We start from the raw sequence: 16,884 nt of genomic DNA, 5'->3' as shown, positions 1-16,884 counted from the left end.
GGTGAATTCCAGGAGATTCCATCAGTGTGCTTGCCTTGCAGACAGATAAAAGCAGGTGCTAGAAATGAGCAAAGTGTATAAACACTAACGAAATGCCCGAAGAGTCATGGTAGTAAATTCCTTCTTCGTCCCTCTCCATTCAGACCTGCTGTGCCCCACGCCCCTGTTAGGACAGCAGCGATGCTGCACTCAGCCTGGCCCACCACCAGCGAGTTGTACCAAGGAAAGGCCTTACTGGAAGGGCCTGCAAGCAGCTGGCTCTCAGCGGCGCCGGTGCTGCGCCAGACCGGGGCCGTGTCGCGCAGCTTCCAGAGGTGACGGTGGCTGACCGCGGCACTCCTCCAAAGCAAACAAGTTCACAACTGGAAAAATCAAATATTCCTACAGAGACTTTAAAGAAGTTGGCAGATGGAGAGCCGCCGTGGTGGCAACCCTGGCGGGAGCATAAAAAATGCTGTGCAAGCTATAGAAAACAAACCAACGTGTGGTGTAAGCGTTACTGAGGCACGAACCTGCACACATACCGCAGCCATCTGACAGCTCAGGTTTTGCGAGGCACTGTGCCTGCCCCTGGCGAGAAGGCCCACAATATTATTCCTGTCTTGAGTCCTTGGCACCTGCTGGCCTCTCTGCTGTGAAAAGGCTTCCTGGCCTTTTTCTGCCCAGCAGATTTTAAGACCACTCAGTCTCTCCTGTGACACCTGTCCCAACTCCGCAGACATGGACCCTTACCTCTGCAGGGCTCTCTGTAGATACAGGCACTGACTAGATGGTCTTGTTGCACTCCCCGTGCTGGGGGGTAAGCGGCCCCTTATCTGATGCGGTTAGGTAGGTAGTCTGTCACCGCTCTGAGGTTTTCACTTGACATCCCTGTGATCCATGATGGGGCCAGGCTCCCGGTGCCAGTAAAGCACCATTGGATGAAGGTAAAACTCTTAGTCCCTCTGATGGCTGCAGCAGTAAACAACAAGGTATTAAAACTGTAAGTGTTCATCTAGGTTTGGAAGGGTCACAAAGAGTGTACGTATTTACTATTTCAGTCAAATATCACTAAATATCACTATTTTAAGTTAATCGAGAGGAAAGAACAGTGTGAAATAGGCAATGATTAGATGCTCAAATGCTCCTTAAGCACTGCTATCATTGAAGTGTTCAGAATGCAGTCATACTTTATAAGACATATCCTGTTATTAATTAGGTTTTTCATTAAATATTTTAAACACTTCCTCAGTCTACATATTTACATGATTGATAGAATTATTACAGAAGAAAATGACCATTTCTTTGAACAAGATTTAGTTAACAGACAAAGGAAACTTGAAGCACCAGTTTCAAGGGAAATTGAATGACAGAAGTGAACTTGAGAAACTCCTGCTCCACTTTGACATTTAGAGGGAAAAACGTTCTAAGCATCAAGCCTAGGCCTGTCTTGGCTAATACAATTGATGATTCCACAAACCAGTAATGGAATTAGAAACTGGTAGAAAAGTACCAGTAGATACACATAGTTTTGAAATTATTGTATTGAATCACTTGTTAGGGAAGTCTATAAAATACAAATTGTTCTGTGTAAAGGGTTTAAGATGGCTGGGAAACTGCATGCGGGAGCAAGAAAGAGCATATATCTTATCTTTTAAACTCATATTTACTTGCACTCATTATTTCCGAGGGAAAAATACATAGAAACTGGATGCTTGGTTGTTAAGAGAATTGTTACAATTTCAGAACACATGGCTTTGAAGAATATGACTCCAAGTCTAAGAATTACAGATTCGTTACTTCTTAGATAACTGCTATTAGCCTCATCATGAGACTCTAGGTTTGATAGTAACTCCTGCCCTCAGTTCTCCCACCCGTGTATTTTGTTGTTGAGTTACACAGATTTGTCACTGGTCCCATCTTCAGGTTAATATTTCAGCACTTATCGTCAAGTTAGAATAAAGTGGTTACGAGCCTGGATGGTTTTGGTTTGGTCACGTGTACTTATCTACCCCCTGTCCTTTCAATGAACAATGGACCAGTTACTTTTACCCAGAGCACTGGCAGATGGAGAGTGTTGGAAACTGGCTTGGTTTTTTGAAGCAATGTGGTAATCAACATGAATCCTACTTCTGATTCTTTGGGGACATGTTTGGTATTATTCTGACAAAATGAGTTTTGAGGATTTAGCTGTTAAAAGGGATTGTTCTCATTATAGCTAATGAAGTTGTGCTATATGGCTTTTTCTGTTAAATTAGCACAGGATTCAGTATATTGAGGATAATTCTTTAGGACTGGTTCAGTCAGTCCTAGAAAAGAGCCATGCAGTAAAAACAGGAACCCCTGACAAGTTCCCACCCAAAGTAGATGTCGTTCAGGTATAGAGAATTGATTTTATATTAGCAAGAACAAGCCTTGTGAACACTTTTATAAATAGTTGTTTCTGTGTTTTCCTTAAATAGTACTGATCTTTTGCATATTGATCTTTTGTGTCTTTTTCCTCAAATAGATACAAAACAGGGCAGATGCAAAGCTGAGGGAAGGTGAAATCCGTGGTGCACAGTGTCAGCTCAGCCAGCGATGCAACCTGGCCTTCCCAGTCTCTAACATCATTAAATATAAAATTAAAATTTTAAATATAAAACCAACTTTAAAATAGGCTTTTATGTTTACTACTAAAAATAAGTGCCCAGTAGCTTCAATGGATGTCACACATCCATTTAAAATCAGGATTTTCAGCATCTAAGCCCCTTGGAAAAGTAAGCATCAGCCACGCAGCCCTTTAACCAGAAACTCAGGCTATAGACTCTACTGCTCTGTAGTGAGAAAGTTACCTCTTGGTGGAAAAATCTCATGATTGCATTAGTGCTGGGTTGACATATTGTGCCCAGTTCCTCTAACATGGATAACTTCTATTACGATAAGAAATTTGGAGGCTCAGAATGTGCGATAAAAGTTAACATAACTGTTTTTCAGCTGTTACGTTTGATATGTTTTCATAACCTGGATGTGTTAACCTATTTGGCTTGTAATCACCAGTGAGTGACACAATCAGTTTAATATGGAAGTGAGGCAGCACAGTGGGCCTCCGAGCACACAGAAAGGATCCAGGACATAGTGAAGTAGCATTTTACAGTGTCTCTGCGGCAATAAAGATGAGTGGCAGGGAAGTAAGATCCAGGGGTTTTAATATATACCTTGGCCTCTGGAGCTAACACCTCTCAAAAGTACGTTGAAAAGAGCGTTTCTACTTCCAGAAGCAAATTCATGATTGCCTAAAATGAAGTTCGGTGCTGTAGTGTTTTTAAATATGCAGCCTAATAAAAGCATTGAGATAGATAAAACGATTGCGTTTGTTCCTGAAAATTAGGGCATGTGTAACTAGGTGTGGTGCTTAAGTATCAAAAGTCGCTCACACATACTTTAAGGTAAAATTGTTTCTGATAAATGCCAAAGTCTGTCTTGGCAAAAAAGCCCTATGTGACTCCAAGTCATGTGCAGTAGTAAGTACTTTGAGGTGCAGCTTAAGCTTAAGCCCTCTGAGGAAGAGCCAGTGCTTGTGATTAGGTCAGCCTGAAAAGAATTCGGCTCTTTTTGGCCTTACCGATCATTTTCCTTCTTTCTCTCAAGGTGTCTGAGCGTCTGAGTCAACCAGGAGTGGCGATCGGTTTGGCTTGGACTCCCTTAGGTGGGGAAATCATGTTCGTGGAGGCGAGTCGGATGGATGGCGAAGGCCAGTTAACTCTGACCGGCCAGTTGGGGGACGTCATGAAGGAGTCTGCCCACCTGGCTATCAGCTGGCTCCGCAGCAACGCCAAGAAATACCATCTGACCAATGGTGAGCGACCCACCCCAGGGAGTAGGGGCGGGGGGTGCAGCTGCAGCAAAGGAGAGCCTTGGGATCCTGACCCAGGAGGCATCCCACAGTTCAGAGACAGATCCAGTTACCCCTTAAAGCACAGACCTTTGCTTTTGAATTCCCGTGGAAATTCTAGTTCCCAGTTGAGGACTGTTTGACTGGAACCTGAGCTGGAAACTGACTCCAAGGGTTTGTTTTGTTTTTACTGCTACTTGGAATAGAATGAAGCTGTTCTTCCAGACCCCCACTTTACTTATACTGCCCGTTAATATTTTGAAGGATCTGTTTACCCGAAACATTCATTTTTATCTGTTTGATTTTCTTTTTTCGGAGAAAAAACAGGTTTAATTTTTCTACATCAAAATCCTTTTTTCCTTTTTTAAAGCTTCTGGAAGTTTTGATCTTCTTGAGAACACAGACATCCATCTGCACTTCCCAGCTGGAGCTGTCACAAAAGATGGACCATCTGCTGGAGTTACCATAGCAACCTGTCTCGCCTCACTTTTTAGTGGGCGGCTGGTGTGTTCAGATGTAGCCATGACTGGTGAAATCACACTGCGAGGTCTTGTTCTTCCAGTATGTATGAAGAAACCTATTTATATGGTTTTTAAATTTTTTAATTTAAAATTTTTATTAATAGTATTTTAAAATCTAAATTAATAGTGGTTTGCCTTCTTCCTATGAATAGCTTAGTTTTAAACATATTAAATTTTTATATCTGTAATTCAGATTTTTAAATTTTGATCAAATAAAGGAAAAACTGACAATTTTCCCCATGTTTTCCCTTCTACTAAAAAAGAAGACTTGCTTACAGTAAAAAATATCAGTCTGGTCACCAGAAATATGAGCTGTTCAGGTGAAGATTTGAGGCTTTATTCTAGTTAATGAATTGTTAAATATATGGCATGTGTGTAAAATAGGATGGTAGCTATTTTTAAACTTTAAGCCCAATTCTCACCTTTTGGAATTCCTGTGAGACCTCCTATCCGCCTATAGATAACTTAGATTACTGTAATTGATAGATTGATAAAAAAAAATATAGAAAAGAAGTAGTATAAAATGGAAATTGTAGTAAAGACTAACGATGCCTAATTGCTAAATTTTGAAAAAGTTCTGTACATATGAGGCTTTAGGGCTCCAGCCTATATCATAACTACTTATAAAAACACTGAAAAATGCATAGAACTTGAGAGATCATTTAGAGGTTTAAGTCATTAGTTAGCAGTACCAGACTACAATAAAGTTTTGGTGGGTTCAATAGCAAAATGAGAAAAAAAGGAATGTTCTTTATTATGAGAATGCCTTTATTTTATGAGGTAATGGTGAAAGTAGGTCATAGAATCACCAATTAGGATCACAAAAAATGCTCTCAGTTCCCTGATTTTTTAAATTTAATTCAACCAGAAAGTCATATTCTAAACCTTATTTACTATGATATAACTGTATATCTATACTCAATAGGAATGTCGATCTCTTTTCTTTACCTTACCCCAGAACTACTGCATTTCTAGTGACAGTAGTGGTTGATACTAGCTGTACTGCTAAAAGGAAATGAGCAAGTGCTTTACTGACCATAAACTTTAGTTTCCTAGTTCAAAATGGTAAGCTAAGCAAGGAATAAAGGGAATAAATTATAACAGTCAAAAATGAGGGGGGAAGGACTTCCCCTGTGGCGCAGTGGTTAGGAATCCGCCTGCCAACGCACGGGGACACGGGTTTGAGTCCTGGTCTGGGAAGATCCCACATGCCGCAGAGCAACTAAGCCTGTGCACCACAACTACTGAGCCTGTGCTCTAGAGCCCGCGAGCCACAACTACTGAGCCTGCATGCCACAACTACTGAAGCCCGCACACCTACAGCCCGTGCTCCACAACAAGAGAAGCCACTGCAATGAGAAGCCTGCGCACCGCAACGAAGAGCAGCCCCCGCTCGCTGCAACTAGACAAAGCCCGCGCACAGCAACGAAGACCCAACGCAGCCAAAAATAAATAAATGAAAAATATTTTTTAAAAAAATGAGGGGGGACACACCATTGTAAAGCAATTACACTCCAATAAAGATGTTAAAAAAAAATGAGTGGGGAGCCATCAGCTGATAGTTCAGCCAACTTCTAGAAGATAGAAGTGTCCCCAGCTGATGTAACAGAATTGGAGGTAGAGACAGTCTTCCCAGCAGGAATCTGTTGAAAAGCACTGGCTCAGAGCCAGAAGGTTCAGACCATTAGAAAAGGAAGGGGGTGGGAAATGAAAACCAGGGGATTCGTTGAAATCTCCATAGAACAAATGGTTCTTCCACTAGGTCCCCTGAACTCAGTGCAAATTGCACGCAGGAAAAGGCTTCCCTACCCCCAGCAGAGGCGAAGCCACAGCAGCTCTGAGTAAGCCTTCAGTTTTAAACTATTATGGGAGACATGGAGAAAAGCAGCATTTAAGAGAAAGACCTGCTAAGTCTGGAGAAAACATAATTCAAGAACAGAGGATAAGACAAAGCTCTTGAATTTAAAAGAACGGTTTTAGGAATTGGTCAACGAACTATTCAGAAAAAAATAATAGAAAAAACAGTCTGACAAATCCAACATCTAACTAAACAGAGAAAATGGAAGAGAACAAATTGTCAAGGAAATAATGGAGCATTTCCTAGAATTTAAGGCTATGTTCAGATTGAAAGGGCCTGTACCAACTAGGAAAAAGGATTGCATCCTCATGACTTTTCAGATCACGGAGGAAAAAGCTTTCTCATCCGTGACCCTAGATACACAGCACCTTCAAGACTCTGAGGGAAAATGGGTTTAAATCATCTTGTATACACAGCCTTACCGTCAACCAAATGTGAATGCAAGATAGACATTTCCATACGTGCAGGGAATCCGTTTATCTCACACTCTTTCTGAAGAAGTTACATTGAAAGTGTAGTTCAGCAGCATAAAGGAAAAGCCTGGCAAGAGAGTGACAGTGTGGTAGGATGGCCGCTGTGCAGAAAGGCCTAGAGCCCAGCCAGTCTGGTGCCACAGGTGGGAGCAGGCTTCTGAGGGCTGTCTCCAGGGGTCACGTGTTCCGGGTGGTGTGACTGAGACTTGTGTCTGTTATCTATTACTCATACACACCACCCCAAAACGGCAGTTATTATTCTTAGTTTCTGTGGGGCAGGAACTCAAGAGAGGCTTAGCTGGGCTCTTGTGGCCCAGGGTCTCTCATCATGTAGTCATATACCAGCCTGGATGCAGTCAGTCATCTGAAGGCTGACTGGGGCGGGGCATCTGCTTCTGTTGTGGTTCACTCACGTGACTGCAGATTGGTCCTGGTTGGCCGGACTGCTGGGGTGACCTCAGACACCTGGGCTACCTGAGCTACCTGCAGGGCAAGAGATCCAAGAGAGATCCAGGCAGAAGCTCTTATTTTTTGTGACTTAACCTTGAAAGTCACACAGCATCACTTCCACCGCATTCTTACAAGTAAATCGCTAAGCCTGGCACACATTCAAGGGAGGGGAATTAGACTCCACCTTCTGAAGGGACCATTTCAGACATATTTTAAAACCACCACAAGAGCCTAGATGTTTTCTTCATCACACGGCACAGAGGTCATTGCTTTAAACCTGTACAGAAGAAAATAATCCTGGCATGCAACTAAGCTCTGTAGGAATGGTATTTATGGTCAAAATAATGTAATACTTTTTCAGAATCAGCCTATAAACAAGATTGTTGTGAGTACAGAAAGGAATATAAATGTTAACCTTGACAATATAAAAGAGAATCACGGACAGAAGAGGTGCTCATACCTGTCAAAAATTTAGAATCTTCCATTAAAAGGATTTAATATAATACTAATTGAAATGTAAAGAATTTACTGTTAACCTTTTTAGTGGCTTTCCTAGCTCATGCTCTAGCAAAATGGAAGATGATTTGGATGTTTTAAAATAGCGTGAAAGAAAGGTGGGTCAGGGTTTCTTCCACAGCCTGAGGATGATCATAAACCTTAATAACGTTCCTCTCTCCTTACAGGTAGGTGGAATTAAAGACAAAGTGCTGGCAGCACACAGAGCGGGACTGAAGCGTGTCATTATTCCTCAGAGGAATGAGAAAGACCTTGAAGAAATCCCAGGCAATGTCCGGCAGGATTTGACTTTTGTCACAGCAACCTGCCTGGATGAAGTTCTTAACGCAGCTTTTGATGGTGGCTTTACTGTCAGCACCAGACCTGGCCTCTTAAATAGCAAACTGTAAGCCCACATCTCAGCTTCTTAGAATTTTAAGTTATAAAGTGCCGAGAGGTACTGACAGGATGATTTTATTCACACCAGCAGGGGTAAGCAAAATGTCCCTAATTTGCGAGTCTAATCTCAGCAGTAACAAACCTGACTCAAGTGGTGGCTAGTGTTTATTACAGAAATGTTAATTTAATAAATTGATTAAATCGGAATTGAATTCTTGTCTTGAATGGGCTCATTACTGTCCCTGGAAAGTTATGGAACAGTGGTTCTCCTGTGGTTCCAAACAGAAGCATCTGTATTACCTGAGAACTTATTAGACATGTAAATTCTCAAAACCCACCAGCAGACCTTTTGAATCAGACTCTGGGGGTGGGACCCAATCTGCTTTACTAAGCCACCCAGATGATTCTGATGTGTAGTCAAGGTCAGGAACCATTGGTATAGACCATTACCTTAGCAGATTCACCTGTAGATTTTATTGGCCCCTGAAAGCAATCAGAAGGGGAACTGGGCAAAGGTGAAAATAATAGCCAACTATTAGTCTTTACGGAAAATATTCAAGTGAAGCAAACTCTGTGATGAGGTCTACACATCCTACCCTTCCTTTGCTGAGGGAAGCAGCAGAGTGGCATGTGTTGGCCTACATGACAGAAACATACTGGCCCTGAATGCCTGTCATCTTAGAAAAAAGTCCAGTCCCCAGAGGGAGGCAGCCATCCATCCTGGGATGGTCCCTACACTTGGTATCCTGATTCCTGCCACCTCCCCTTGTGTTGCTTGTTTGCCTGTGCCAATCCCCAGTTCTGGTAGCCTTTCTCCATGCCTCTCTTCTCCTGTGACTCAGTCCAGGATATGGATAACTATGAAGTTACGCTCTTCTATTTACTAGCATTTGAACTTTCTGTATCTTAGTTTTCCTTACCTTTAAAGTGCAAATAATTGTACTCATCAGTGTTACTGTGAAGATACAGTTAGAATGCAACATAAAATAACACGGAACAATTTCTAATCATTATTCCAGCCAGTAATGGACTTCAGAATCTTATATTACAAAATATAACAACAGATATGTAAAGATACTTCGGAATTTCTTGGATAAGAATGAGATATACAAATTACCCTAATACTGTGCTCAGACCTGGTGGTAAAAATCTGAATGTGTTCTGGGAGGACAAGTGCAGACCTAGGGCCGTGGCCAGTGGGAGAGAGCAAGCACCGGGAGCTTGGAAAACATTTCATTGACTATCTTATCACTACTGTGATTTTATCATTTCTGCACGATTGTCTTACAAGGTAGAAGAAACTATGATGTTAATTTGTTTTCAGCAACCAGAGGGATGACTAATGGTTGAGTATCTTTTTCTAGCACTGTTTGTAAAAGTGTTTCCCAAAGACCCCTCATCTATCAGTCAGCTAGGTTTTTTGGAACTGCTAACTAACTTAAAATTCCAATTCAGCAGGCCTATAGGTGAGGGCTTGGGAATCTGTGTATTTAACCAGTGCTCTCCACACTTTTAATGTGGGCTTTTAAAACTCTTCAAGTATTAAAACTATGAAAAGCTTTAAGTGCCTTGGTAATCAAGAAATTTTACACTGCTTGAGGCACACGTTTACTTAGCTCTGCCCCTTCAGTGGTTTTCACTTGGCTCTGCCCCTTCTGTTTGAACCTTACTGTAAACCATGTCAGAGATTTACTGCTGTTAATCACCTGTATACAGTGGAAGATGCCATCGGAGTTGAGTGACCCTATTTAACATCAGCCTACAAATCTTGGACCATTGTTAAGGTCTCCTGACTAAATGAGTGGATTTAAAGTGTACTAAACATACCTGAATTTTTCTAAATAAGGGGAGGTAAAATTTATGTGCTGAGTGAAACACACAAAATTTCCTTCTCTCCTTTTCTTCCCGGGACATCAGTCAAGATTTGCATTCTGGTCATAGCACAGATCCTCTTCATAAGAAGAGCGGGGTTGCAAATTCATTTCCATTTCCAGTGCCATCTGAGTTGCAGAGGCTGCTTGAAATGCAGAGGTTTCTGATTCCCATCATCTGAACACAGTGACTAGTCATGTCTACCAAGAGGAGCTCCCGGCACTCGGTGACCGGTCCACATTTAAACCTTACCAAAGTCTACCATGTTGTGAGGTAACCAGCTGCTGAGGGCAGAGTGGGCTGACTTTGCATTTTCCTTTTATTGACCACTGAAATGAGAAAAACCTTCCTATAATTAAGGGGACTTGACACTAAGCCACAAAGAATGTTAATTTTGCCAATTCTTCCAAATCCAAAGTTTATTTTGTCTGGGACTATTTATTAGATGTAAACATCAAGAACTTTTGTTTTTTTAATTAAGTGTAACATGTTCAAGCTCACATTATTTTGGCTAAAATGCGCTGTATTTGAGTGCCCATCTTCATGAAAACTTTATCCAGCAGCTTAAAAAGTCAAGACTACAAAAGTACAGTCATTATCCAGTTTGATGATTTATGATCCAATGCTATGCTTTTTTGTTTTAATAACATTTAGTGGATACTGCAATGAAAATTAGTTACTAAAAAAATTTTTAAAGCACCAGAACAGGAAGGAAATACTAAAAGGATCTGAAGGGAAACAATAGGCAAGTGCACTGAATGGCTATTGAAAACTCTTTAAACAGCTGTATCAAGTTTCTTTTTTAATGTAGGAAAAGCTTTATTTGCTATGAAAATTCACTTATTTGGAACATATTAGGTATGGTAGGTACTATCAATGAGCTAAAGAATGTATTTAACATTCTTGGACCTCATAAAAAATCTTTCATATTAAAAATTTTTTAATTAAGTTCAGCTCTGACGTATTGTCAGTACATTTCTAGGCAATAGGAACTAAAACCCTTTAGGCTAAATCCTAATCTTGACGTGACAGTGCAAGCTTGTCAAAATGTGACTTTATTATAAAACCAAGTATTCCTTCAAACCATTGTTTCTACTTTTCAGAATTTAGAAAGGCCTAAGAAAAATAAATTATTTTCAAAGAAAATTCTTAAGGCTGTATAAAGTTAAGGAAAATGGTTCGGCAAGCAATGAGGCTATAGTGCCAGGCATAAGGATAAGCACTTTACAGCACACTTAGCCATCCTCATTCCCTTATGAGGTAGACACAACTACACCCTTTACAGAGAAGGAACTTCGAGCAAAGTTAAGTCAAAGTTAGTAGGTAAAGGGTCAGAATTCAAACCCAGGCAGTTAGAACCTACAGCCCACACTTTACATTTTAGGAGATGCTTGAATTTGGTGGATGATGCTGTTTTTAGGAAAATGTGAGTTTCTTTTGGTAAATGACTCAACTTGCTTAAGATCATACGCAGTAAGCCACCAAATCATCCTTATGTTTGGAATATGCACAATAGGTAGGTGGGGAAGGGAATGACTTAAGGTTCTAGCAGTGCATTCAATCTATAGATTTTCAAAACGTTCCATCTGTACCTTTCTTATTTAACTTACATAAATGACTACAGTACTAGTTGGTAGGTCATACACTCAATTCACCCTGTGTGTTCTAATCTTACTCTAGTCTAATGCACCAGTCACAGCCTGGCCTGGCCCCCAGGTATGTTTAAGTCTGATGCAGTGTTTTGCTTTTCAGTTTGGGTTACTTACCAATTTTTCCACTCAGGAACCTGAGTGAAATAAAATTCCATTAGTAGAATCATTGCAGATGTTCCTGCATATAGAGCTCTTGAGCTTGGGGGGGCGAGCAGGGAACATGACTAAGATTTTTTGGTGAGCCAAAAACATCTATAGCCATTTGCTTCGCTTAAGTTTAAAGTTTGTAAAATTGTGGGCCTTTTAAATTAGAAAGTTATACATATTATAATAAAAATCACTCAAAGCAAAAGAAAAAATTCCCCAACAATCGTTAGCATATTAAACTGGTTCATGATTCAGTTCAACAGGATGAATTCAAGTTTAAGAATGTAAAAGAACAAAAAATATCCCCTACCCCTACCCTATATAATCCCCTGAAAGAAAACACCAAGACACCAGAAGGGGTGGGGGCATCAATAGGAAAAAGTAGAATATTGATTATAAATATAGATGATTTAAGAACAAGAGTTAGATCTCATAAATCTCAAATGGACCAAGAAATACGGCTCTAGGTCACATCATCCCTATAGGCCAAAAATATGAAGACAAATAAATATAGTTAACAAATATTAAAATATCAACCTTATTACCTATCAAACACACAAAATTTACTATCTATCTTAAGCATAAATTGGCAAAACATGAGGTTACAATGAAAGGCAAAATCCTTCACACTGCTACCATAAGTTTCCACTGAAACCTCTCCAGAAAGCAATGAAAAAAGTATCAAGACCTTTAAAGAAAATAAAAAACCCCAAGAATATAACCAGATAACATAGAAATGTTCACAGGCTATTTATAATTAGCCGAAAAAATTTACCTGGAAAAACTGGGCAAAGCAAATATCCAACACTGGGGACCTGGCTAAAACTACAGTCAATCTTCACAAAAATTACCCCAAATGATGTTTTTCCAAGATTATTAAATGCTTAGATGATCATGTTATGTGTAGGGGTGCGAGGGAGTTACATAGTTACACAATCCCAAATTACATGATTTCAAAATAAATGTGTGTAAACACATGTAAATACACAAAGAACTAGAAAAACAAAAATGTTTGTAGTCGTCTGAACGGATAAGACTACAGACTCTACTGTGTGTGCCAAAGTCTATATATTGAACACATATATCAAAGAAATGTTTTATAATCAAAGAAACATTTTAAAATATTTTAAATACAAATGATATAACTCCACAAAAATATTCAATATACTAAATAAGGAGGAAAAACTGCTTTTCTAAACACACATGCTAATAGGAATAGACCTGGATATACATTGGTGGTTGCCCTGTTCCCTTTCGCCACAAAAATGGCTACACACAAGCACAAGTTATAACCAATTCAAAAAATAATGCCTATGTAGGAAAGAAACTACACAACCACCTTTTTTTTTTTTTTTTTTTGCCGTACGCGGGCCTCTCAGTTGTGGCCTCTCCCGTTGTGGAGCACAGGCTCCAGAAGTGCAGGCTCAGTGGCCATGGCTCATGGGCCCAGCCGCTCTGCGGCATGTGGGATCTTCCCAGACCGGGGCACGAACCCGTGTCCCCTGCATTAGCAGGCGGACTCTCAACCACTGCACCACCAGGGCCCCTACACAACCTTCTTTCCTGAAAATGCTTAACAGAAGTAAATTTTGTTATCCAGAATTGGGGCAGTGGTGGGGGGGGGTTAAGGGGAAGTCCAAATTATTTTTAACTGACTTCCTATGTTTAAGGTACCCATAAAAACCACACAAAATAAAATGATCTATGGCCAATCAGAAGGCAATTTCAGAATCTTGCTAGGTGCTTCAGGCTAACTCACATCAGTTAACTATATGGTGCTAGTTACAGGTATACTAATAGCAGCTAACATGTTGGGGTACAGAGCACGGTCCTAGGTAGCTTGTATCCATCCCATTTAACCCTTGGATGTAGCTACCATAATTAACCTCATTTCAGTTTACACTAGTAAACTGGAACCCAAGATCACACAGCTGATTAGTGAGAGTTACAGCTAGCATAGGCATGTAGCCCCTGAAGTCTGGCTGTAGAAGCCAGGCTCTTAACCACAAGGCTATAAAATACTAACTCATTTTTTTGTTGTTAAAAAGGGGGGAAAAGTGATCAGCATTGTAACTAATTCGCCTCCTAACAGAGTTGTGAGAATCAAAATCTAAGCAAAAGGAAGGAAAAAACAAGATTCTGTGTAGGCCAGAGACCATATACCCATTCGTTTACTGTACTTTAGAACAGATCTCTATCTACCAAAATTCACAATACATAGTACATTGCTTTTGGCTATAAAATACAGAATTTAACAGGAAAATAACTTTGGATTTTAATCAAACTTGGAGCTAAAGCAGACACGTAAGAGTTTTTAATTTGCCAGATATTCTTTTAATGAGAATTATAAAAGACCAAAAACATTTTTTTTGCAAACTGCCTTTTTTTTAAACAAATGACTTGCTTTTAATTACAAATACTGTGTGAGACGATGCCTTCTTTTGCAAAACCAATAAATACAAGAACAAATTTTAAACATGTGTGATTTGTCCAAGGTATCTGGGGGAGGGGGAGAGCCTGATTTTTTTTTTTCCAGTATTAAAAAAAAAAAAAAATCAGTACTCCCTAACCTTACAAAGAATAAGTTTGAAGGTATGACTCAACTGGAGAAGAGAGAGAGAAAGAGAGAGATCACTTTATAGCTGCTTTAAATAGCTTCTGATAATTCTTCCGATGTTACCTTTCCTTTCTGAAACTCATATCTTCACAAAATAGTTGAATTTAAAATATTTCTAATGAACTGATTAATGGGGAAAAAGAAAATATGTATTGAACACATGTATAAATTTTACCATAAACAATTATGCATATCAAAAAGACACTAACTTTAAAAAGGTACAAAAAAAAGTGAGGAAAAACCTGAATTACAGAAAAGAAAGTCAAATTTATTTAATGAAAAACTAGAATTAATAAAAATTAGCAAATACACACAAAAAAATATACACACACAGCAGCACTATGTATTGACTCACATAGGGGAAAAGCAGTGGTCCAAGACCACTCAACATGGCTTGTCAGTTAAAGGAAAAAAAAAAACCAAACACACACACACACACTCACGCACACACACAAAAAAACAAAACAAAAAAAACAAGAACCCAATATTTTTTAACAGTACACTCAATCTACAACAAACACAAATTCAGAATTATTTTACAATGCTTCCTTTCTTAATACAAAAGATGCCCATCTTGGGTGTGTGTGTGTGTGTATGTATATATATATATATATATATATATATATACATACACACACACACACACACACACATATATATATATTTTATTTTCAGTGGTTTACTGTTGACTTATTTTTAAATATATTAGTGTTACTACATGCAACTGTTTCCTGTATTTAACAGCCTTTCATTTACCTTCCTGTTTCTAGCTTCCACCTACCAAAAGCTTCTGGTTGGTAGGCAGACAGGTGCCTTATTCTCTGTGAAATTGAATGCAACGGTTTTAAACACTGGCCAGAAAATGTTTGATTGCCATTTCAACACATGGAAATAGTTACATTGATGCCTAAATTGCCATTTTCTGCAAAAAGCTGTGCAATGCTGGTGTCAAAGACTAGGCAGTCACTATTCATAATGGCTGTTGCAATTCCCTCATGAATAGATCGAGGAGTGGCTTCCCAAGTCAATCGCCGCCTATGACCATTTAGCTCAAGTCGATAAGCAAAATTTTCAGCTTGCTTGCGTGTTCCTATCAGCTGTACAATTGCAAAGAATTGCTGGTGACCATCGTATTTTTCCTGTTTCTCCAAGACTAACATGAAGTGAAAGCCAAAACAGGACTGCATCATCACCCAGTCAACAGCACCAGGAAGATTAATGTCTGTAGCAAGGAAAACTATATCCTCTCCCTGTAGGGTTGTAATAGACTTATGCTGATGCATCAGATGCGGCATTACAGCATCCAAAGAGCCTTGCCATTTACAGGAAGCACCAGGGCACGGACAGGAATAAGGCCTAAACTCACAGAGCTCTTCGTGGTCTGCTTTTTCTGTGTGTGGCAGAGTTATTTCACATCCAGAAGAGGCATATTTACAAGGGAAAAGTACTGAATTGGCCACCTTCTCCATAGCCAAGTTGCGAATGGATCCCAACGGGCCCCGGCATGTTGGACAACACGTGAGCTTTGGGCGACAGTTGCTACAAACAAGATGGCCACTCTGACACTGAAGAATGGGTGGTAACACATAGTCAAAGCAGACCGGACACTCAAAAAGACTCGCCAAGTCATTGTTGGACGCAGTTGTGCCAGTCAGGGCAGGTACCCTCTGGGATGGTGTACACTTTGAGGTTCCAGTAGGTAATGCTGTTGCAGTCTGACGGCTCATTTCTGTAATAAAAAACATAAATAAAAATAAAAGGAGGCAGGAGAAAAATAATTACAACGATAACTTGTTTTATATAAATAATGTTTACATGCCAGAAATACTTAAGTTTCATGCAGAATTTACTGTAAGCAAAAAGGAAAACGGTTTAAAAAAACATAAATTACTTGAAGTATGTGCATTGTACACTGGATAAAATCTCTTTTCAAAATGTTCCAGAGCACATTTAGAATTCCTTTTCTCTAAAAATAATGTTAAAAAAAATCATCCTTGGATGGAATAAATGCTAAAATAGAAACTGGACCATAACAACTAAGGAACACTGTACAAGTAGTTTAAGTTCAATACAATCAGTTTTGACTGGAATTCCTCCTCCCTCTCTGTGTTCACCTGCCCTACTCATTCTATTTCTTCCTCATTCTTAAGGCAGCTGTTGATAGCTCCAGTGAGTTATATACGTGATCCAAAGGACCACCAGGGCACTCTGATTAACTCCTCCTAATGGTGAACAGTTATCTGCTCTAGAGGTGTATTTGGGAAAGGGAAGGGGTTACAAGGGGAAGGGTCTACTGCCATTCCATCATCCGTCTGCATGGAATGTTAACACCAGCTAGGTATTAACCTTGTTTCCTACTGATCTGTGCCCCCTTCAAAAGTGAGCAAGTATGGAGGAGAAATGGAGGGCCATCCTCAAATAAAAGATTTGAGTCTGGTATTCAAAGAAAGTAAACCATTCTACTCTACTTCCATTCTACAATATAAATCAGGTATAATTTACAAAGCAGGAGAGTCAGGAAAAGATAAATAAAGAATAAAGATAAAA

At 39.7% G+C, this 16,884-nt stretch overlaps 2 protein-coding genes across 8 annotated transcripts in view; one reads left to right on the top strand and one right to left on the bottom strand.

The window, feature by feature from the left end:
• LONP2 (lon peptidase 2, peroxisomal) overlaps nt 1-14,761 on the top strand; it is a 102,281-nt gene extending 87,520 nt beyond the window's left edge. For all 3 annotated transcript variants that reach the window (XM_073795648.1, XM_019932467.3, XM_004311607.4), the window contains 3 exons: nt 3,610-3,817; nt 4,224-4,414; nt 7,839-14,761. In XM_073795648.1, coding sequence (XP_073651749.1) covers nt 3,610-3,817; nt 4,224-4,414; nt 7,839-8,060 — 621 coding nt within the window. In that variant the 3' untranslated portion in view covers nt 8,061-14,761. The remainder of the gene's footprint in view (nt 1-3,609; nt 3,818-4,223; nt 4,415-7,838) is intronic.
• The window catches only part of SIAH1 (siah E3 ubiquitin protein ligase 1), a 28,445-nt gene continuing 26,145 nt past the window's right edge, over nt 14,585-16,884 (bottom strand). For all 5 annotated transcript variants that reach the window (XM_019932471.3, XM_019932470.3, XM_019932472.3 and 2 more), the window contains one exon: nt 14,585-16,066. In XM_019932471.3, coding sequence (XP_019788030.1) covers nt 15,216-16,064 — 849 coding nt within the window. In that variant the 5' untranslated portion in view covers nt 16,065-16,066 and the 3' untranslated portion in view covers nt 14,585-15,215. The remainder of the gene's footprint in view (nt 16,067-16,884) is intronic.

Source organism: Tursiops truncatus, chromosome 19 (assembly GCF_011762595.2).
Source record: "Tursiops truncatus isolate mTurTru1 chromosome 19, mTurTru1.mat.Y, whole genome shotgun sequence".
Classification (NCBI taxonomy): domain Eukaryota; kingdom Metazoa; phylum Chordata; class Mammalia; order Artiodactyla; family Delphinidae; genus Tursiops; species Tursiops truncatus.
Note: the sequence above shows the minus strand (reverse complement) of the source record. Positions and strands in the feature narration are given on the sequence as shown.